The sequence below is a fragment of the Nelumbo lutea genome, chromosome 1, assembly GCF_056320005.1.
Source record: "Nelumbo lutea isolate HS-2025 chromosome 1, American lotus-T2T, whole genome shotgun sequence".
Lineage (NCBI taxonomy): Eukaryota > Viridiplantae > Streptophyta > Magnoliopsida > Proteales > Nelumbonaceae > Nelumbo > Nelumbo lutea.
In genome coordinates, this window is record NC_142684.1 from 59,099,571 (window position 1) to 59,121,636 (window position 22,066).

Consider the following 22,066-nt stretch of genomic DNA (forward strand, 5'->3'; position numbering starts at 1 on the left):
TATGCGAGTCATTTATTTGAAGGAATTTTAAGAATTTTAGAAATGATTCTTTTGAAGTTTTCTTGATAAATTTTTTGAACAAATAATACTAGATTTGGAGAATTTGGCTTTTACACAGCTCTAATAAATTTATTCATAATTTCATTGGTTTTCACGATAATTGTATTTATACTTGTTAAAGTGTAGACTTTGTACTTTGTACTTTTAAAAGTGCCAAAGTAATCACATGTAATACTTCTACTTTAAAATCCATTTGAATAAAAAAAAAATTAAAAAGTATGTTTTTTAAAATAAAAGCACCATTAACATTTAGAAAAAGTATAATAGTAAACATGTATGACACATGACTGTCATGTATAATAGTAACATGTGACAGTTATATAATAATTTCACATCTCAATTTGTATTGTTATAATAACACATGGCAATCAGAAAATAGCAACAGTGATATATGGCAATTATAGTATGTGTTTGATATAGCTTTCATTTATTAAATAAACGTTGGTACTTGATTTGTCTTCAAAATCAAGAAAAATCACTTGATAAACTGTTTATTGACAATTAAGCGTCATTAGGTGTTATATCAGTGGAATAATGAATAAATGCTTAACCGTTGAAAAAACTGTTAAAATGAAGCTTCCCCCAACATTAGCGCAAACATAAATCAAGACCAACTTTTATCAATACCTACGTGTATAAATCAGCATGATGCGATAAATGTTGATTTGATGATGACATGACACCGTTATATAACAGTAACAAATGTCAATTTGTGTTGTTATATAACATGTGATAGTAACGCACTTATAATAGTGATATGTGACAACTACATAATGGTGGCACTTGTATGGCCATGCCACATGACATTTACACATATATTAATAGAATGTGGCAATCACATAATAGTAACATATATATAATGATTGATGACTAGACCTGTTCACGGGCTGGGCTGGGACGGGTTTAGGTTGGGCTTTGCCTTTACATTAATAGAAAATGTTTAGGCCCGAGCCTGAGCCCGGCCCAACCATTGGGCATAGGTCATGAGCCCGAGCCCGGCCCGACTATAAAGCCCAAAGCCCAGGCCCGAGCCCTAGCTTGACTAGAAATTTGGAAAAAAAAATATTTTCCTTTTTAATTCAATTAAAAGTTGTTTTATTTATACTAAAAGAGCTCAAAACCTTAAAAAACAATGAAAAGTTTCATTATTACTTGAAAAAAGAGAAGAAAAATATATTACATATATGCTTTTTTATTATATAAAATATATTTTATTAATATAATACATTATCAAGTTGGGCTCGGGCTCAGGCCAGGCTTTTTTGAGAAAGACTAAGCCCAGCCCAAAAGAAAAGTCGGGCCCAATATATTAGGCCCAAGCCCGAGCCCACGGGCCTGAAATCTTGTCCAAGCCTGACTTAGATCGGCCCGGCCTGGCAGGCTACCCAACCCATGAACAGGTTTATTGATGACATGTGACAAATACATAACAATGACACTTATATGGTCTGAAATACATATGGTTGTTACATGACATCCACATTATATAGTATATATAATATACTATATATTTATATATTAATATTATATATATAATATATAATACAATATATATAATATATTATAATAATATAATATATATTATAGGTTATAATATATGATATTTTATATATGTTAATGAAGTTCTTTTAATCAAAAATCGAACTAGAAATTTTGATTTTGGTTGGGTTTTCATTTTTTATTTCAGTTTTTAAAATTTTGGCTTACTCGGTTCGGTTTTTAATGAAATAAACGAATGCTCACCCTTACATGAAACTAAGTGGAAATCATATGATGCAAAATTTGTATAATTTTTGGAATCCACTTTTCTCAATAAAGGTAATAAAATATTTGTATCTCCCTTAGTTACAAATGAAACAGGGCCCTGAACATCCAGTGAACAATTTTGAAAGGAGAAAGTACTCTTTTATTATTTTATGAGAAATTGGTTCTACAATGTTTATTGAATTGACACATTTGACAAGAAAAAAGGCATGTTGAAAATTTTAAGGTCTATAAACAAAACTTTTAACAACTCAAAAATAAGTGAGCAAGACGATAATGCCAAATATAAATATCATATTTATTAAGACTCACTAACTAAATGACAAACATATCAAACTTAAATGTCATTGCACTATCTCTACTCTCTAGTGTGTATAATCCATCAACCATGTACCATCTACTATGGATCACAATTTCTACCCTACCAGGTGGGTATCCACCGGTTTTTGGGATTCTACAACCCATACAAGTGTGAGTAGGGTAAGGTATTAGGCTAAACTTGACCCACATATTGTTGGAAATCATATAAACTTAATGTATTAGGTGTTGAATTTAAGAGTATTTTGAATTTTACATAAATGATAGTTGATAGTTTATGTGTTTTCATGTCTTAATCAAATAATTAGAAAATCTTTTGTTTGTTTGTGTTATATTACTTATTTATTGTTTATATAATAAGAAATTAGATGTGGATTCTAAACCCAACCCACCCCTACCCTTAAATACGAGAAGGGTAGGGTCAGGGGTTTTGCATTTTCATGTGTATAGAGGGATTCTCAAAATCCAACCCGCTATGGGATTTTGGGGTGGGTATGGGTTGGGAGGTTTAGGGAAGTAAGTAGGGTCTAAAATTTACAAAACCCTCCCTGAACCCTTTCATTACCATCCCTACCTTCTACCAATCATCCTCTTTTTAGTCAAATCCTGGAAAACACATTAGTGAGATAGAAAGTTATAGAATAATTCAACGGGTTTGCAATACTACCAATAAATATAAGATTGATAGGTAATTTAGGCACATGAAGAACAAGTGATAAATCAATACCCTGTTCGCTTTTCGGTAAGTTATTTATCCAGGTAAATCCTTACTTGGGTAAATTTTTCCTGAGAAATGCTTACCTAGGTAAGTGCACTTACCCATGTTCTTTTATTTCTTATATAAATAAGGAAATGACTAATTTATTCATAAAAATCAATTATTAAAAATGGCATTTTGTTCCATTCAAGTGTTGGCAACTTTTCCCTTAGGTGGAAAAGTTATTTATCCACCTAGGAGATGGATATTACTTATCCGGGTAAGCGATACCTAGGAAAATAAACTTTCCTTGGTCCCCACATAAATCTGAAAAAAGAACATTGGATTCTTGGTCAATGGGAACCAAAATCACATTGACCAACTTTCCCCCCTCTCAAAATCTGAAAAAAGAACTCCCCCTAAATAGTTGATTTCATCAAGGAAAATGATGCGCCAAGTGACAATCACGTAACATACCATCACTTCATGTAAACCAAAAGTACATTTGAATTAAAAGCAAGAAGTATGAAAAGTCTATACTTCTGATATTTTTTGTACAAAACACTCTAAACAAATGGCAAATGATGCTTTTTGCACTTTATTTTTCGTACTTTTAAAAAGTTTAATGCAAATTAGAATATTGAATTCAAACCTAGAATAGAGATGCATCAGATCCAATAAATTTGTTCAGATTTAATTCATTTAAATCGGCATCAGATCCAACAAATTCAATAGGTTGCCAGTTAAGTGGTTATTGTCTTAAAACTTTTAAAAGATGGGGTGGCTACGGGGAGAGAGGCTACCTTCTCGGAAGGTATTGGGTTCAAAGCTGAGCTCAAAAGATCGGAGCAACACAAGCGTCTGACCAAAGTTCACAGGCAGTGGCGCAGCCAACCACTTGGCAATCACTTTTGTGATAGGAAATCAATCAACTCAGCAAGAGCTGGTCTTGTGTTTCCCCAGCAATGAATTCTGAGCAAGAGCTGGACCTCCAGACTCCAATAAGTGGAACATGCTTCTTCTTTGCTTCTGCTTTCTAATTGAAAATTGCATGTCAAAGAGAACTATATCAATAGCCATCACATTGAACTCAATGAACTGATTTAGGCCTTCCAATTGGTAGTTGACTTGGGCCTCATCCTGCAACCTGATTAAGAGGACAGGATGGTGTTGTTGCCCTGGAAACAGGTTACTCAAAACAATACGCATGTAGAAATGTGGCAGGCTGGCAGCATCATGAAAAATCCTTCCTCCTGTTTTTCCCCAAATTCATCTGACAATGATGTCCAACAAAGCAAAGATACAACTAAAAACAGAAAACATGAGTAGGAAGGAAACACTAGATCGTATGTATTGAAAGTGTAGTCATTTACAATTAACAAAAGAGGTTGAGATTTGAATAAGGCAATGTTGATTAGCAGTTGAAAAGTGTTACTCAGTCTAAGGTAGGAAACTTGTTGCATTGTATAAGCACATGTATGTACAACCCCATCTTCCCATTTTGGGAGAATATTGCCACTGCCTTGGCTGCAACTGCAAGGCTTTACACAGAGACCAAAGCCACTAGAATCTTTCTTTGGTCACCCACTCCTTGGAAAATGAGCAAGCTTTTACATCACAATGTAGAGGCATTAGAATTTAGGCATCAGCCCACATTGCAGCAGCTCTTCATAGGTGGAGCCCTATTACCCGTCCCCATAACAAGTAATGGTTTGGAACTTTGGATTGATATAACAACACTGCTATTTCAGAAAACAAGGCCATGCATTATTGTGGAGAAGACCTTCAAGCATGCACACCAATGTTCCATATCCGCAAAAGAAACTAGCAATATTCATTGCTAATCAGTTGTGAAACTATCACTGTTCAGGTGCTTTCATGGAGTCCACAAGACAAACTTCGGCAACGCCGTTTCTTTGAGCTTACCTGAAACTAGCAGATAATCCTATCAGCAACGTCCATTGAATGTGTATGAAAGTACACAAAAGATTCAAAGGATAAGTAGAAAATTTTACCCAAAAAAATACAAATAAAATGAAAGTGCAGAGTATTGCGTAATTCTTTATCAGAGAAAATGATTAAAAGTTTTACATGAAACAACCAAGGGTCAACAATGAAGGATATAGGTAGATTTCAGATGCCCAAAAAACCAAATTGGATCAAATAAGTACCAACACCTGCAAACCTATAGAGATCAAAAGGATGACTTTATTCATCATTTATGATAACATGTTTTACCTAATAAACAAATTAGAAAACTACAATTACAATTATTTCTTGTCAACCCTTTTTCTACAAAAATGGAAAAAACATGCTTGGTGGTGTAGATTCTCCAAATTTGAAAGCCTTTTGAGCAGGCTTTCCTCTTTCAGAAAAATAAATAGATAAATAAAAGGGACAAATAATCCCATTGTAAGAGAATATACCCAACAAGTTCCTGAAACTAAGGTCTCAGATAGAGTTTTAAGATAAATGGAAAAAATATGCTTGGTGGTGTAGGTTCTCCAAATTTGAAAGCCTTTTGAGCAGGCTTTCCTCTTTCAGAAAAATAAATAGATAAATAAAAGGGGCAAATAATCCCATTGTAAGAGAACATACCCAACAAGTTCCTGAAACTAAGGTCTCAGATGGAGTTTTAAGATAAATTTTGGAAGGATTAAAGATAACGAAGATATATGGGGGTGTTCAAATATGAGAACAAGCAAAGATGGATTGGCAACAAAAGACAAAAATGGTTGAAACAAAGAAATTTTGGGTTTCAATGCAAAATAAAAGAAAACATTTCTGGATCAGTTTTGGTACATTATGGATGTTGAATGAATTCTTTGGTAAATAATTTGCAGGTTGATGTTTGTAATGGCTGCAGAGTTAAAGAGAAGTTCAAAAGAGGAAAAAAAAAACCGGGAATCACTTAAAGAGTAAAAGGGGAACCTAAGCAAGTGAAGCAGTTACCACTCTTATCATAAGCTATAAGATCATAAATGAACTCAAATTATTTATTCCTCCACATGTTACAAAAATTACAAAATTGCCACCATCATAAGAAAACTCCTAACCTACATATGCAATGCCTATGAACCTTTTATATATAAACCAATTATAACTAGATAAATCGAAGTACTAAGCCAAACCCCATAAAAACGTGTTAAATGACCAAAATACACCTACAATCTAAATAAACAAAAAAAATACATAAAATTCTAAAAAATTTAGTTTTGTCTCTTTGGCTCAGACATCACTCTCCCCCAATTAGGAAAAACAACCTCAAGTTTTAAAGAACTTAAGGATAAAATGAAATTCCAATATAAATATATAGAGCTGAAATTTTTCAATGAAAATTTATATAGATGTTTAAGGTCATTGACTAAAGGATAAAATGGCTAAAATTGAAAGTTTTTACATTTTAATGTAAAATAGAGAAAAGGCATCCTAGATCATTTTTGGTTTACGATGTAATCATAAGCCAGGCTTAGCACTTATGATAAGGGGTACGTGAATCACACACACACACACACACACATAATCATCATCATCATCATCGTTATCATCAAAGCCTTGTCCCAACTATATGAGGTTTGGCTACATGAATCCTGTTTAACCATTCCGTTTTGTTCAGTGCCATATCCATTGTTAAATTATGGGCAGTCAAATCATTTATTATTACTTCCACCCACGTCCTTTTCAGTCTGCCCCTAGCTCTTCTAGCCCCTTCAACTTGTAACAAAATTCACTTTTCCTAACAGGTGCTACCGTGCTAGTGCTACAAATTGTCTTCTATGAACATGATCAAACCATCTCAATCTACTTTCTCCCATTTTATCACCTACTGGGGCTACTCCTAGGTTCCTTCATATGACTTCATTTCTAACCCTGTCCTTTCTAGTATTACCATCCATGACCCATCCATCTAAGCATTCACATTTTAGAAAAGAATAGGTTATGTACAGAATAAAACACAGCCCAATTGTAGGTCAGCAATGCACCAATCTTTCTTTATTGCTTAGACCACAAGCTTCACCCTTGAGAGGTAGTTCCCCAATATAACCATTTCCTGTTAGCTCATTGTTGTGCCAGTGCATCAGCCAAGGCATTGGCTGATGTGTCCATTGAAATCTTACCACCAATAGTCTTTTTACTTCTCTTATCTATTGTCTATACCTCCAAGAACCCATCCCTTTGTTGATTGAACCAGCTAATTTATACATCAGAATCTCCTTTTGCCACAATATTGCCGTAGTGCAAAGTTTTCCCAATCCTAAGCCCTTGTAGAATCACCATCAATTCAGCCTTCGTAGAATTCCCTATTCCAATTAGGCCAGAAAATAAGGCTAATATGTTACCATCCTTATCTCTAAAGACCCCATCCAATGCCTGAATTACCTAGATTGCCAAAACACCACCCATCAAAGTTGAGCTTAATGGTGTTCAGATATTGCAGTGACCAATAGATCAGCATCACCTACCTGGTAATCAATAAATGTGCCACAGTGTCATTTCCTAATATATCATCTCTAGTAAAGGGCTGAAAGGTCTCCATTATCTTCACCCAGTGGGCTACACTCATTGAAAGGCTTTCTATTATTGATTCCTTGGCATGGCTCCTGTCTCTTAGGCTGCGTTTGGAATCAGTGTAAAAATGTCATGGTGTAAAAGTACACCGATGATGTTATACACTGAACTGTCATTAAGTGACCTTTGTATTTTTGAAAAACGTGATGCAATTGGTGTAAAGTTTTACATCGATAAAATCGATGTAGTATTTACATCAATTTTACCAATGTAGTATTTACATCGATAGTCGATGTAAAACTTTACATATGATGACGTTTTACATTGATTCACAACATAAAACTCCACTCCATCAAAATGTGTGCAAAACTGAACCGGAGTGGAGCTTTACGTCGATCAGTATTACACACTCTTTCCAAACATAGACAAAACCGAACTGACGTAAATGTTTACATCGCTCTTGATTTACACCAATTCCAAACGCAGCCTTAAAATTCTCTCGTTGCTTTCTTCCCAAATCAACTATAATACCACCGCCCTAGTGCATCTCCAAAGAATCCCACCCCCCCCCCCTTCTTGTTGGGTGAAAAGAAAGAAATTCTAAATAGGCTCCCCAGTTCCATGGGAAGATCTCACCTGTCACCAAAGAGTGCAAAAAAGAATTCCAAAATTCAAGATACAAAAGGACAAGAGATTACTAGGTAGTTATTAGTTTCATAACTTGCTCTACAAAGTAAACAAATGTGAGGAGACAGGCACCAAAGAGAACTTATATTTTGAATAAGCTCAAAAATATTCCTGCTCTCTTTTTGCCTCTTTTCATCACTGATAAAGGATTTCTTAAAGATCAAAGAAACTTCAGTTAAAAAGAAGCAATAAAGAGATAAAATAACATTTGCTAAGAGGTTATATGAAAATTGAGTCATGGTACCCTCCTAATTTCGCTTTTGGTGCTTATATGGACAGACTGGATAAAACAATGTTCAGAGAACTGGACCAGGCATCAACCCGGAAAAGGGAGAGATTTTCACGGGTCAGAAGTTCAACCAGGGCCAAACCATGATGATGTAATATATAACAATAATAAAAAATATATGTTATTTATAACAATTATATATTTATATGCAATATGCATGATTATATAATATACACATAATAGAATTAATTGTATATATACAAAACATATAATTATATTGTGCTATAACATATATTATTGTATTCTAGTTTTCATTTTTTTAATATAAAAAACTTGATTTGAGGCCAAAAGCAGGCATTTTTGGCAAAAATAGTCATCACACAGACCACAAAACGTTACCCAAAATATTAAAAAAAAAAAGGTCACCCTAATTGGACAACCAAGCGCAAAGTTATGGCCTCTAGAAGCTTCCGTTTAAGTTATAAAAAAATGAAAGAAAACCGGCCAGTTTTCTAGAACCAGGACCGGTTCACCTGTTTTCTGGAACAGTTTGGGTCAATGGTTTTGGCCAGTTTTTTATACATTCTAGTTTGGGGGTATGACTGAACCTGCCAAGGGCATGGACATGGTTCAACCAGCCCAACCAGTCAGTCCGGTTCATTTTCTAGACAATGGATAAAACAACTATAGCTAGCTGCAGTTTTCTGTCAGAGATTGTCTTAGAAACCTTTTCCGGTGACCATCAGCTTGGATGAACCATTCACAAGATCAAAGCAATCCAGCATAACCTTTGGACTGCCAATCAGCTCAGCACAAAGGGTTTCAAGGTGGAACCAATTCAAAGAATAACAAACAGCCAATTTGCAGCTGCAAGCTCAGCTTTTTGTCTGGTAATGAAATTTCCACACCCCAAGTTCAATAGAAACATAATACATTCTCCAGTGTTAATGGGCGTAAACACTCTTACTTGTAAATTATTTGTTCGTAAATACTATTACCTGTAAACCATTTTTTCACTTAGAAATTCTGGCCACAACCAAAGCATGTGCACACACACACACACATACGAGAATGCACAGAACCCAAAAGATGAGCAGATGGAGGGAGAGATTTGTCAAGCTTGTCCAAATTTCATGGGAAAAGATCAAAAGGCAGGGAAAAAACATACTCTATCCCAAAGATTAGCATTATATGATCACTAAAAAATCTCTTTTGATTATTGTTTCTGATAAGAAATATCTCAGATTTGCCGAGAGTTTCATAATTTGTATCTGAAATAATTAAAATCAAGTCCAAGTGCCCAATCATTTTGATCAGCAAATAACATTTGAAATACTAAACTCGGAACAGGTAGGTCAAGCTAGCATTAAGGATTAATATTGAAACAACACACCCATATCAATATCGGTGTAGCCAAATAAACTTGGATACATACACTGATACAAGAGTTTTTTGAAAACTTTAAAAGTTCAAAATAAATGGTGGGACCCTCTAATACCTATAAAATTAAAAAATATAAAAAATATAAAAAAATAAAAATCAGTAAGTATCAATGATATCTATACGCACCGATACTCACTTGAGGGTATATCGATATTTTAATTCTTGGCTAGCATGAAACTGTTAAGAATAGGCAGGCCTAAACTGTTCTGAGCAAAACCTATTGCCATCCCCATGGATAAAAATATAGAATATTGATCAAAATACTTCTATAGAAGAAAACAATGAATAACCCTGACCTTGGGAAACAAGATGCAGGTGTGAATTACTACTTTCAGCATTTTAAATAGAAATAACCATATACCATCACTAACTATTACAACATACCTTTGAAGATGAAGGAGGTAATGAAGCTTGACGGGCAGCCCTTCCTGGTTCTTTTAACTGCCAAATTTCTCGAAGCTGGGTGACAATATCCTCCAGAAGTTGCAGCTGGAGTTGTTCCTTTTCTCTGTAGTCCACAGAAAAATTTAGCTTCTCTCTCCCTTCTTGCACAATTCGTAACCTTTCTCTAAGCCACTCAACTTCATTCTCGATTTTCCATCTTTCACTATCAGCTGCAGATATGGAATTTCTCCGCAAATATAAAGGCAAAGCTTTACCATGTGAGTCATTTGCAGATGGCATCCTACCACTTGTCATGTCTGAACTGCTCCGGTGAATGTCTGGTTCAATCTCTGCCTTACTCATGCTTGCACAGTCACTCACAACATAAATTCCCTTGTCACCAGAAGGGTCACCAAAAGAAAGAGGATACTTCCTTGAATCTCTGCTTACCCCCTTAGAATTATCATCAATGATATGAACATCATGAGGACTTGCTTCTTTCTCCTGCATAGAAATATGTACGTGACTATAGCCTAGTCCTGTATCTTTCCCATGCTTGTCCAAAGCTTCACTGTCACAATGAAAGGTGAATCCATTTCCAGTATGACCTTGATCACCCTTCACTCCCATTCCTTGGCATTTTAAAGGATTATCCTTTTGTCTTTGGTTTCCATCTATTAAAATAATAGTTTTGTCCAATAAACCATGTTCTTGAGGGCTATTCAACTTATGCAAGCTGGCATCTGCCTCTAATATCGCCCCATCTTTATTTGGAGCAGATGGATTCTTGTCCATGGAGACCATTCCCTTCTCCTGAAACTCTTGGTTGAATTCATCCATAGATCCTCGTACTTGTGAATAATATTTGTCAATACCAACTTTTCTCTGAATATTACCTCGCTTCAGAGAGTCAGCATCATCATCCCAGTCCACTGATGTTGGGTGTTCCAAAGAAACATGGTTACTATTTAGTTCCTCCATAGTTAGGGTGATGTTATCTGATGATTTTTTGGTGTTTTTCATGATTTCCTTCTTGCCAATGGATTCACTAATTTGATGCAGCATCAATACCGGATCCCCACTAAAATCAAATGGAAAAGTAGGCTTTTGTTCCAACATTTCGGCCAAATCATGCTTATTACCTTGCAACTTCTCATCTCTAGCAAGTACCACCTGCCTGTAAGATTCAACTTCCTTCTCCAAAAAGTGCTTCTCCCTCTCTCTTCTAACGAGGATCTCTTTAAGGATGTCCATTTCCTCTGCATCATAAGCAGACTTTTCTTCTATCATCCTCTGATACTGCCTAGCTTCCATTTCTATTGATGCCTTTTCCTTTTGCAGACGCAATATCATAGCCATGGCTTCATCAGCAGCAGTTGCAGCAGCACTTCTTTCTTTTTCTAACTCAACATACAATGCAGCCCGAGCAGCTTGCTCTTCTTCAAGTGCTTGTTCCAAGACTCTAATTGCGTTGGCATCCTTTCCATCAAAATCCAGTTCATTTCGATCATGGCATACAAGTTCTTCAACCAAAAGCCCACCTTCCTCCATGGACTTACTTTCACCAAATGGTTCATTCTGTTCAAAGCCGTGCGGTTTTCCTTCACCCAACCTGATCCCTCTGGAAACCCCTCTATCATCTGAAAGTTCATAAAATTAAGGGTTAGCATTTTTTTTTTTTGGATTGGTATAAATAATAGCAATTCTTGCACTGAAAGAACCAATCATGCAAAAACAGTGATGAATCAAGTAAACTTCACTAATAATAGCAATTCTTGCACTGAAAGAACCAATCATGCAAAAACAGTGATGAATCAAGTAAACTTCACTGCAATTCATTATTCATGTGAGAGGTTACACTCAAGCAATTGGAGAAAAGAGAATCCTGGTCTAATCTAAAAACCTAAAGTGGGAGAAGAAATAACAAAAGGAACTGATTTCAAAGGTTCATTTGTGTGCAAAGCTTTAGAAACAATTCCCACTCACCATTAAGGCCGTCTCCTCCATAATTCACAGGCTCCGAGATCTCTTCATTTATTTCATGGCCTGTTTCACTGACACTGTAAGGGGAGCGAGGGGCGTTCCGACAATTAAACCTTGGAGGATCGGAAGACGACACAGAAGAGAACTTCCCATGTTCGACAGCGGATCTGCGACGACGACGAAGAGTAGATCGTGGCTTCTGAGTCACAATCCCCTTCCCCTTAACATCAGACCTGCTTTCACGAGCAACAGGGGAATTTGTCAATCCAAACCTAATCATCTCATTCCTCGGTGACGGGTCCCTGAGAGCCAAGTTGTGCGATCGTCTCCTCGTCTCCGAGAACGAGCTGCAGGACGCTTCTCCTTCCATTTCCAGCAGCCCATCACAGCGGTCCCTATCTCTCAATAGTTTAACATTCAATTGGCACCCTTGGTCCTTCATCCAGAATGTATCGAAAGGGAACTTACTCTTAACAGGCATTTGAACAGAAGAGATCTTCCCAGTTGGGCAATCAACCAGCAACCTCTGCAAGCATTTACCTCCATTCGGAACACCAAAAAACCCGTTACAGGGACAGGGCAAGTACAACCCAAAAATACCCAAGAACTTCGAAGCAAAAAAAGCAAGCGCCGATCCACAGAGCAGGAGATAAGCCAGAGCAAGATCAAGAAAAGCCCCAACTAACCCGCAGAACGTCCACGAACGAATCGCTTGGCAAGCCATCCTTCTCAGATTACACCAGCTCGAACAGACCCAAAAAATTTCTTATCCCTGAAACCGAATAGATTCAAAAATTAAAAAATAAAAATAAAAAATGATTTCCCTTTTTTCCTGTCGAAATCAAGGAGTTTTTATCGAAGAGGAAGAAGTACAGTACACCCACCCTGATAATTGATCGAGAGCTTAAACTATTCGACGAAAGAACCCAACAAAAAAAAAAAGAATCAAAGCGAACTATTCAAAACCAGAGACAAGCCCTTCTTCTTCTTCTTCTTCTTCTTCTTCTTCTCTTCGGATATTACAGTAGAATTGAAGCTCAAAAACCGAGGAATACGAAAACCCTCATCAGGGCAGTTCGGATTAGATGACTGGGAACTGAAGCGTTACTTGATTTTTCTTTGCTTGTTTATATATGTTTCACCGTACAGAAGACGGGCAGAATTGAGAACTGTAGGGAGACCAATACGGGCAGTACGGTCAGGGGGTTTACGGGGTTTTGGCCGCTAAAGTAAGACTAGGGCAGCCTCCTTGTCTTCTAGTTTATAGTTTCCATGAACATCGAACACCCGGCTGTTTTCTCGAAGCAGTCACGGTCTTATCTCCAGTCACCGCCTTCTCTGTCACTGGTTTTCTGAAATTGAAAAACAAAAACAATGCCATCAATCGCCGGAGAATCTCGGGCCGGTGAACGTGCCCCTGATGAAGACTTCAACGTTGGGCCCGGCGGAGAATAATCAAAAGATTCAATAAAGCAAAGAAATGAAGCGAATCTGTGTACGGTAAGTCGGTAATAATGAAGGCGTGATACTCTGAAGAATATACGCGCTTTTGAAGTCGCGTAATACACGCGCTTCGATGTATTAACTATTAATGAGCGTAGTGAACCATATATAAATGTGACAAAGCGCGTAGAATCGCGACTGTAGTATGTAAAATGATATTATATTAGCCACGTGTAATAAATTTAGATGATGATAATCGCCTATAACAGTAGCTGTTATTTATGACGTCCGTTATCTATGGCTGAGTTTGTTAAAAGTGCAAATGCATATACAAAATTAATTGCAAGTAAATTTGTTTTTTACGTTATTATAATACAAATTGAGAGTTAAATTTGTTTAAAAAAAAAGAATCCAAATTTGCACTCAAAGTTGGGTGATATAAATTTAGAGGGGGAGGGGTGTTTGACAACATGGTAGGTTTTGTTTTTGAAAACAAAACTAATTGCCACATCATGTTGGTTTTGTTTTTGCTGACATGGCTGCTTTTGTTTTTCCGAAAACATAACCAACCATGTTGTCAAATTCCCCCTAAAAATGCAAATCCCAAAAATTTGCTATTCTAACAAAAAAGAATAAGTAAATTTCAATCTTGATGATCATCAACCCCAAACATGATAATAAATTTATCAATGCAAAAGCAAATCAAGTTTATATTTGTATTTTTTAATCAAATTTGCATTATTTTATTACTAGTTTATTAATAATTTATTATTTTATAATATTTTAGTTTTATTTTTTGTTATTTACTTATTTATTATTAATAATTTATTTATTCTTTTATGAATATTATTATCAACAATGTTTTCAACCCGTCGTTGATCTGGTTGGTCGAATCATTTGAACCGTCACCTGGCCAGGATTCTAAATTTGGTTCAGTCAAGACCCATCAAACGATCAAAACCGATGACTTGGTCAAGAACTGTTCGACCCGGTGACCGGGTCGCGGGTTGCACACTTAATGCATACAAAACTTTCGAAAGCCATAACTTAGCTATCTGATGTCCAATTGGGATGGGTTTTTTTTTTTTTTTTGGTAACTTTTCAAGAACTATGTGTCCCAAGGAGTAGTAGGCGCCTTGGTTAAATATAAAATAATACATATATCATGTCTAAAATATATTTATACATTATTTATTGCTAAAAAATATATATATATATATATATATATATATATATATATAATATGCATTTGACTTGGACAGCTGAGTTGTTTGACTCGGACAATCGAATTGATGACCTACAACCCAGAGGTAAAAATGGTCCAGCCTCTAGATTGGTTATTAAAATATTCTTTTACTTTTTAAGAAACTCTAGAATGAAAATCCCATTGGAGGGAGGAGGAGTCATTAGGGGGCTCAAAAAAAAAAAAAAAAGGTCTTTGCTATTCAACCCTTTCTCTATGTCGTCATGTTAAGTCACTACCATAGGAAATTTGCTACCATTGTTAATTCATCTCTCAATCTTGCTGGTTTCAGAGCTGCCTTGGTGTCACGGGGGTAGTTCTACAGCGGAAGAAACTCGTGCAGCATCCAGGCCAAGGTAGGCCAGGATGAGCCTTTGTGTGCTTAGAGGCAAGGAGTTGCCCGATGAGATGGCTCCACCAAGGTTAGTAGCACTAGATCATGACCTCAAGTCGCATGGCGGGGGCACTCGGCTGGCTCAGACCGGTCCATGGGAGGCACCACTTACGTGCTAAAGGGGGACGGCCATAATGCAAGGCGGCTGTGCGCCGAAGAGGTGACTTGGCACCGATGTGAGGGGTCTCCTGTATGCCGATGATAATGGGCACCTGTGTGCCATGATGAGAGGCAACCGCTTGGGCCGAAACACACCTGTGTGCTAGGGGCAACGGGATAGCTAACTCAGCTTGGGCAAGGGGCTGGCGTGGTGAAGGGTCATGCTTGAGCCAGGCCCACATGCCAAGCCTCCCTTAAGTGTCGGCAGCACAGTGCTAGTCCATGCACTGTCCCCATGAGCATGTGTGCGCCCATGAGGAACCCTAGTAGCCATGCTAGCCATTAACCAGGGTCGCCCCGCAAAGGAAGCTGGTCTAGGAGTGCCAAGGTCAGGCACCCAAGGAGGTCGACCACCCCTCCTCAAAGAGTACGTTAAGTTTTTGGTGGTCTGCCTGAAGATAACATCAATTCTCCCAAAAATCTTACAGGCGAAAATGACGGTGATGTCCCTTAACGTAAGCCTGCCAAGTGCAGGCAAGGCTAAGCTTGTCAGACCATAACAGGCTCCCCCACTAAATCCATTGTCGACCTCGATAGTGGTCTTCTTGTGAATGGGCGTCTGTGCCCCGCGCCATCCACTTATCTACCAGTTCCAGGGCTCACCTGGCCAACCCAGGTCTTGCCTATGTTGGTGTCCATTTATGGGGATGGAACCATTTCACCATGTCGGTCTGCCTGGACTTCACCCCCTGTGTTGAGGTTACTCAAACCATGCAGTGGCTATGCCGTTGAACTGTGAAAGAAGGGCCCTCGAAGAAATTGGATGTGGTGCTTCGCGGAGGTCCACCCCATGTATCATCTTACCTCAAGGCTCGACCGTCTTCTTGGTATCTTTTTGGTGGTGCTATCGAACACGCTGATAGGTCTACTCCTCATGTTGGTGATGTGTCCTGGGTACCCTTTCACCATGCTGGCCTGCAGACTTCACCTCGCTGGTTTGGGTTACTCAAACCTAGCCATGGCTTATGCCCTCTTGGCCTTCGAAACTACACTTCGCCTCGCCGACTCGAACTATCTATTCGCTATGAGGGGGTTCCAATGTTCTGCTGCCTCAAGGAGACATGACCGCAATGTGTGTGAGTGGTGGAAACCTTTACCCATGATGTTGCCGAACATGCACTGGCCTGGTGATGCGTTGTTGCTGCTGCAAGTGTTCTGCCTATGAACTGAGCATGTCCTCCGAATACCTTGCCGATGTAGGGCCGCCATGCTCTAATGGCTAGTATACCCACATTCCTAACATTCCAATATTGTGGCTTCAACGAGGAACCGTTTGATGCAAAATTGCCACTTCAGTGATATACCTTGACCAACTATCGACACCAACCAATTTCGGACTGTTGTCCCCACCTTAGTTGTGCCTCAGACAAAGCTATGGAACAATGGTTCATCTGTCATGAAACCAAGATGTAGGCGCACCGCCCAACACCTCACCAAAATGAACAACAACCGATGTCCGTGAGGAAGCATGCCACTTCCCCACTCAAACTGCCACAATATACCTTCCATGAAAAGGTTCACGTGTTTGCCCCTGCATGAGCACAACAACCAATGCGTCTATGCCCCCGCAAGGGAAGCTGTTTAGGGTCATTGGAATGGCGACACGAATAATGAAATGGACTCTTGCCAGGCCTGATCTAAAATTTGCTCGATCCTGGTTGGAAGTGCCTAGGGACGGCGCCCCAAAATTCTGATGCTTGTCAAGATTACCGCTTTCAATTGGCTCTGGGCTAATCTGCTGTGACAACTGCGACAGCAATTGCTAGCTCGCTCTGATACCAACTATCACAGGAGTAATTCTACAGTGGAAGAAACCCGTGTGGCGTCCAGGCCAAGGTAGGTCAGGACAAGCCTTTGTGTGCTTTAGAGGCTAGGGGTTGCCCGGTGAGATGGCTCCACCAAGGTCAGTAGCACTGGATCATGACCTCAAGTCGCATGGCTGGGGCACTCGGTTGGCTCAAACCGGTCAATGGGAGGCGCCGCTTACGTGCTAAAGGGGGACAACCATAATGAAAGGCGATTGTGCGCCAAAGAGGTGACTTGGCACCGATGTGAGGGGTCTCCTATATGCCGATGATGATGGGCACCTGTGTGCCATGATGAGAGGCAACCGCTTGGGCCGAAACACACTCATACGCTAGGGGCAATGGGATAGCTCACTCAGCTTGGGCAAGGGACTGGCGTGGTGAAGGGTCATGCTTGAGCCAGGCCCACATGCCAAGCCTCCCTTGAGTATCGGCAACGCAGTGCTAGTTCATGCACTATCCCCATGAGCATGTGTGCATCCATGAGGAACCCTGGTAGCCATGTTAGCCATTAACTAGGGCTGCCCCACAAGAGAAGTTGGTCTAGGAGTGCCAAGGTCAGGCACCCAAGGAGGTCGACCACCCCTCCTCAAAGAGTATGTTAAGATTTTGGTGGTTTACCTGAAAATAACATCAATTCTCCCAAAAATCTTACAAGTGAAAATGACGATGATGTCCCTTACCGTAAGCCTGCCAAGTGTAGGCAAGGCTAAGCCTGTGTCAGACCGTAACATTGGGAAGTTTCAACGCAAGTGGATTTGTCACATAAGTAACTTTGGTTGTCATTGGAGTTAAGAATCACAAATTAACATTACTTCAATAAAATGAAGCTTTATGCAAGTGGATACAACTTTTGAGTAGTTCACTGAAAAGACCTCAAAGTGTTTTTCACATTGCAAAAGCAATTTGATTTCCTCTCATGATAACTCATTTTTTAGAGGAAGTATCTTGATTATTTTTACTTTTTTAGTTTGTAGCTATAGTTGGACTATTTGGCATGGTTTGAATGGAGCAACGATCGGTTGATTTTGTTACAAGGTTCAAACTAAATTACTTTTAGCGGCAGTTTCAGCGACTATCAGTAAAACTCAAATGACTGTTGCTATAAGTCCCACCTTTAGCAGCACAGGAACCACTCTTTAGGTGACAATTTAGATTGTTAGCGGCACAAAAACAACTCTACTAAATGAACCCATAATTTATTTCACATTACTCGTTTTTCCTTCATTCATTCAAATTAGAATTAAATACAAAAGACAAAACATCAATTGCAATTAACACATAAAAGTTCATTCTCCCTTCAAAATATTTTTTAAGTCACAAATACATCTCCCCCTTCAAGAATCCTACTATATCTTGGTCTGCATGGCTTTCTTAGATAAGCACCAATTCCTTTTAGTTTTCAGCACCGTGCCTCAAAGGAAATAGAAATGTAGGCTATTCTATAAATCAGATAAGTAATTATATGGCTCTAAGCGAGGTAAATGCATTCCATATTAAGCTAAAAGTCTACAGTAATTATATGGCTCTAAAGGAGGTAAATGCATTCCATATTGAGCTAAAAGTCTACAACTGACAACTACAAGTCAAAAATTTACTACTTTGATTTTGCATTTTTCATGGTAAGAACATCTCCAACAAAGTATTACTCTCTTGTATTCTTAAGATGAATCATGAAATTCAAAAGAAAACCCCCTTCAAAGACAAAGCCAAAATGGCCTTTGATGGTAGCGTGGGGGAGGACTCACCCTGTGCAAGCGCCAAATCTGCGGCGTCAAGGGAGGCCGAAGGGTCTCCCTTAGAGGCAGAGAGGGTACCAGTTATCAAGGTCAGCCCAAGGACAGTGGTCGAATATGCTACTGGCGTCTTCTGCACTCAGAATTCGACAACGTCTTCGACTATGACCAGGTTAAGGCCCTGACTAAGAGGTATCATATCCCCCAGTCTTATCAACTAAGGGTCCCCGACGTTGGTGATCGGCCGTGGACGCTAGAAGAGGGGGAGATTTGTGTGTACCAACACTTTCTTGAGTTCGGCCTCAAGTTTCCCCTTCATTCGTTGCTCTCCGAGCTGTTGAAATGGTACAGGGTCACCCTAAGGCAATTAGCTCCCAACGCGCTCAGAGCCATCATCTTCATGCTGGTGGTGGCTTGGCTTCGAGACGTGGACCTGACGTTGAAGATGTTCTGAGCCATGTTTGTGCTGAGGAAGAACTCTTCTAAGGTTGGCATGTACTATTTCCACCCTCGCTGAGGTCGACCTGTAGACAACCCTTCTTCTGTCCATAATTGCAAGAGTAAATTCCTCTTTGTCTCCTGTCCTGAGGGGTTGGTCCTTTAAGTTGGGTTGGGGGGAGTTATACTTAGTTGCCAAGAAGCCCATGCCAATGCTTTGAGACGATGAGGCCGCTGCACTAACCTACCTCCTTGTGTTGGGGATGCTTCGATCAAGCCCCTAGTGGAGGTCGAGCTCCCTCTGGTTTTTGCGGGGATCAATTCCGCTTCGCTCGATAGGAGAAGTCCCAGTGTCAGCTACTTCACACGTCAGCTTCCTTCTTTATTTTGTACGAATTTTTTGTTCTTTCTTCCAGAGATACTGGTGGACACCAAGCGACTGCTATTGGAGAGCGCCCTAGCCTGAAAGAAGGGCTAGGCTGGGGGCACCTCGGGAGGGCAGATGCCAAGGAGGGCCTCCGAGGTACCACTTGCTAGGGTGGAGAAGGGGTCCACACCCACCAAGGGAACCTCTCGACCACAAGCCCCGTCGGAGGGGGTGATAGAGGGAAGAAGCCGGCCGAGGGAGGCTAGCAAGAAGAGGCCAATCAAGGTGCCACATGCCCCTCCCACGAAGAGATCGGTGCACAAGGACTATTCAACTGAGGTTGTTGAGCCGAGAAAGGGGCCTCCTACCACTTCGAGGAGGCCACTTGCAAAGGGGCCTACCATCAGGCCTTCATCCGCTCCTCCTTTTGCTTCGGAGCTAGTTGAGGAGGGGGAATGTCTCACCCGGTTGTTCCACCCTAAGTGGAACATCCATGAAGAGGATTCAATCAATGTTGAGAGGGTCGATAGAGCCCTTGTCAAGGGGATGATCCTTCCTAGGGATCGATATGGAATGATGTAAACAAACCCCCTCCTCATCCGGGATGAGGGGCTAGACTACCTTGTCGAGGTGAGTTCTATCAAATTTTTGCCTTGTTATTTGTTGTCTTTCGCTTGCTTTGCTGATGAAGCATCTGATGCAAGTCTACCATCACTATGTCAGCTTGGGGGACAGGGCCGGCCTCCTCCTCGAACGTGTGAAGCAGCTCGAGAAGAAGAAAAAAAGATCTCCAGGTGTCAGTAGCCTCCGCGGAGAGTAGCCGAGATGAGACTCTCTTGGCATTGAACGAGGATAAGCAACTCCAATAGACATTGGAGAACGATCTAAAGGTTGAGAAGGCTCTTATTGCCCAGGCTGAAGATCGATTGAAGAGGTTCAAGGAAGATCGGGCTCGTCTTGATGGGATTGCTCTCAAAGCTTGGAGGGAGGCCGCATACGCTAAGGCTCAAGTAGCGGAGGCCAAGGCGAACCACCGGAATGTTGTTGCTATTTGGCGGTAGACTCCAGAATGCTAGAAGTGCTTGGCGCACTATGGGTCTAAGGCCAACTTAGAGGGGATCGAGGACACCAAGAAGTCATTTTGAATCTGGCGCCATACTTCCCAATCAACAAGATGGAGGTGCTCCCCGACTCTCTTCCTCCCGAGGATGACGCCAAGGTTCCCATTGAAGTTGCTAACACGGGGGCCGAGGACTTTGTTGTTCCTCCAGCTAAGGGCTAGGCATAGTTGATTCTTGTGCTTCTCTTTGCTTTTTCTTTCTACTATTGTAAATGTGATCGGCCTCTTAGACCATTTTTTTTTTGTGAGTTGAACTCTGAATATGAAATAGAGCATTTTTTTTGTGTACCTTGTGCCTTTGTCCACTATTTCTTCTTCTTCTTCTTCTTCTCTCTCTCTCTCTCTCTCTCTCTCTCTCTCTCTCTCTCTTTTGAGGGATCCATGCCCCTCCCCTTCGAAAGGTCACAAGTTAGGCAAAAAATAGCTCAGGGTGGCTCGTAACTTGGACGCTCACTTTAGGAAGTTAGAGGGGGTGGTCGAGGCCGAGCTATGTCACTGAGGTGTAGCTTTCCTAGCTTACTTTTATTCTTTTGAGTGTCGACTTAGGCGAGGCCAAGGTGAACTACCAAGGTAACCGGGGCCACGTGCCGAGGTGAACCGCCAAGGTGGTTGGGGTTACGATCCTCTTTCCTTCGTTGCACAAAGTGTTAAGGAGCCAAGGTGGCCGCCTACCTCCGAGGCTTGGGACGAGATGAGTGATACCTCAACCAACCTGGCTCTCTCTTTTCTGGCAAGATGCTTATGCTTAGTGTTCATTTGCCATAGGCCAAGTGCATTAACCATGGCTTGTAGCTGAGGCCCCTTCCTATCCTCGCCTCCTTTATAGAGGTTGGACGGACGTTTGGATCAAGACGAGCCATATGTTTCGACAACAGTCTAGTCCGAGTGAAGGGGCCTCAAAGGAGGCTATGCACATCGGTTGGTCGTGTAGTCAAGTCGTCCTGGCCACTTAGAATAAGAGCTTATGCGTATTAAGGATTGAGCCGAGGAGAAACTTTGCACTATTATTCATTGTTCAACCAATAGGAATTACAATCATTGGTAGTACATTCAGAGGTTCTCCAAGTTCCACATCTGGGGGACTGATCTTCCATCTAAGTGCTTGAGACAAAAGGTGTCGGGGCCGATGACTTGTTTGATTTTGTAGGGACCTTTCCAGTTGGGGCCGAGCTTGCCTACGCCAGGCTCAAACACCACAACTTTTCTGAGGATGAAGTCTCCTTTTTGATAGTTCCTTTCTTTAACCCTTGAGTTGTAGTAGTGCACCACTCTCTGCTGGTTGGCCGC

At 40.1% G+C, this 22,066-nt stretch overlaps 1 protein-coding gene across 2 annotated transcripts; it reads right to left on the bottom strand.

Annotated features, from left to right (window-relative positions):
* Nucleotides 1-4,165: 4,165 nt before the first annotated feature.
* LOC148874745 (uncharacterized) lies at nt 4,166-13,527 on the bottom strand. Of its 2 annotated transcripts, none has more exons than XM_088965620.1 (4): nt 12,959-13,527; nt 12,078-12,846; nt 10,092-11,731; nt 4,166-4,765 (listed from the first exon to the last, which is right to left on the bottom strand). In XM_088965620.1, exons 2-4 carry the CDS (start codon nt 12,796-12,798, stop codon nt 4,706-4,708), a joined length of 2,421 nt encoding a protein of 806 aa, XP_088821746.1. In that variant the 5' UTR covers nt 12,799-12,846; nt 12,959-13,527; the 3' UTR covers nt 4,166-4,705. The 2 variants fall into 2 exon arrangements, with proteins under 2 accessions (XP_088821746.1, XP_088821745.1); XM_088965619.1 differs by having other exon boundaries at nt 4,166-4,771; nt 12,959-13,520.
* Between the last annotated feature and the right edge of the window lie 8,539 nt (nt 13,528-22,066).

Excerpts from the sequence above, each read along its gene's own strand:
- LOC148874745 (XM_088965619.1), bottom strand. The coding sequence starts at position 12,798 with ATGGCTTGCCAAGCGATTCGTTCGTGGACGTTCTGCGGGTTAGTTGGG. Across the intron at positions 11,732-12,077 it reads TGGAGGAGACGGCCTTAATG|ATGATAGAGGGGTTTCCAGA; the intron begins GTGAGTGGGAAT and ends ATGAACTTTCAG. Across the intron at positions 4,772-10,091 it reads TACCTCCTTCATCTTCAAAG|TTTCAGGTAAGCTCAAAGAA; the intron begins GTATGTTGTAAT and ends ATTATCTGCTAG.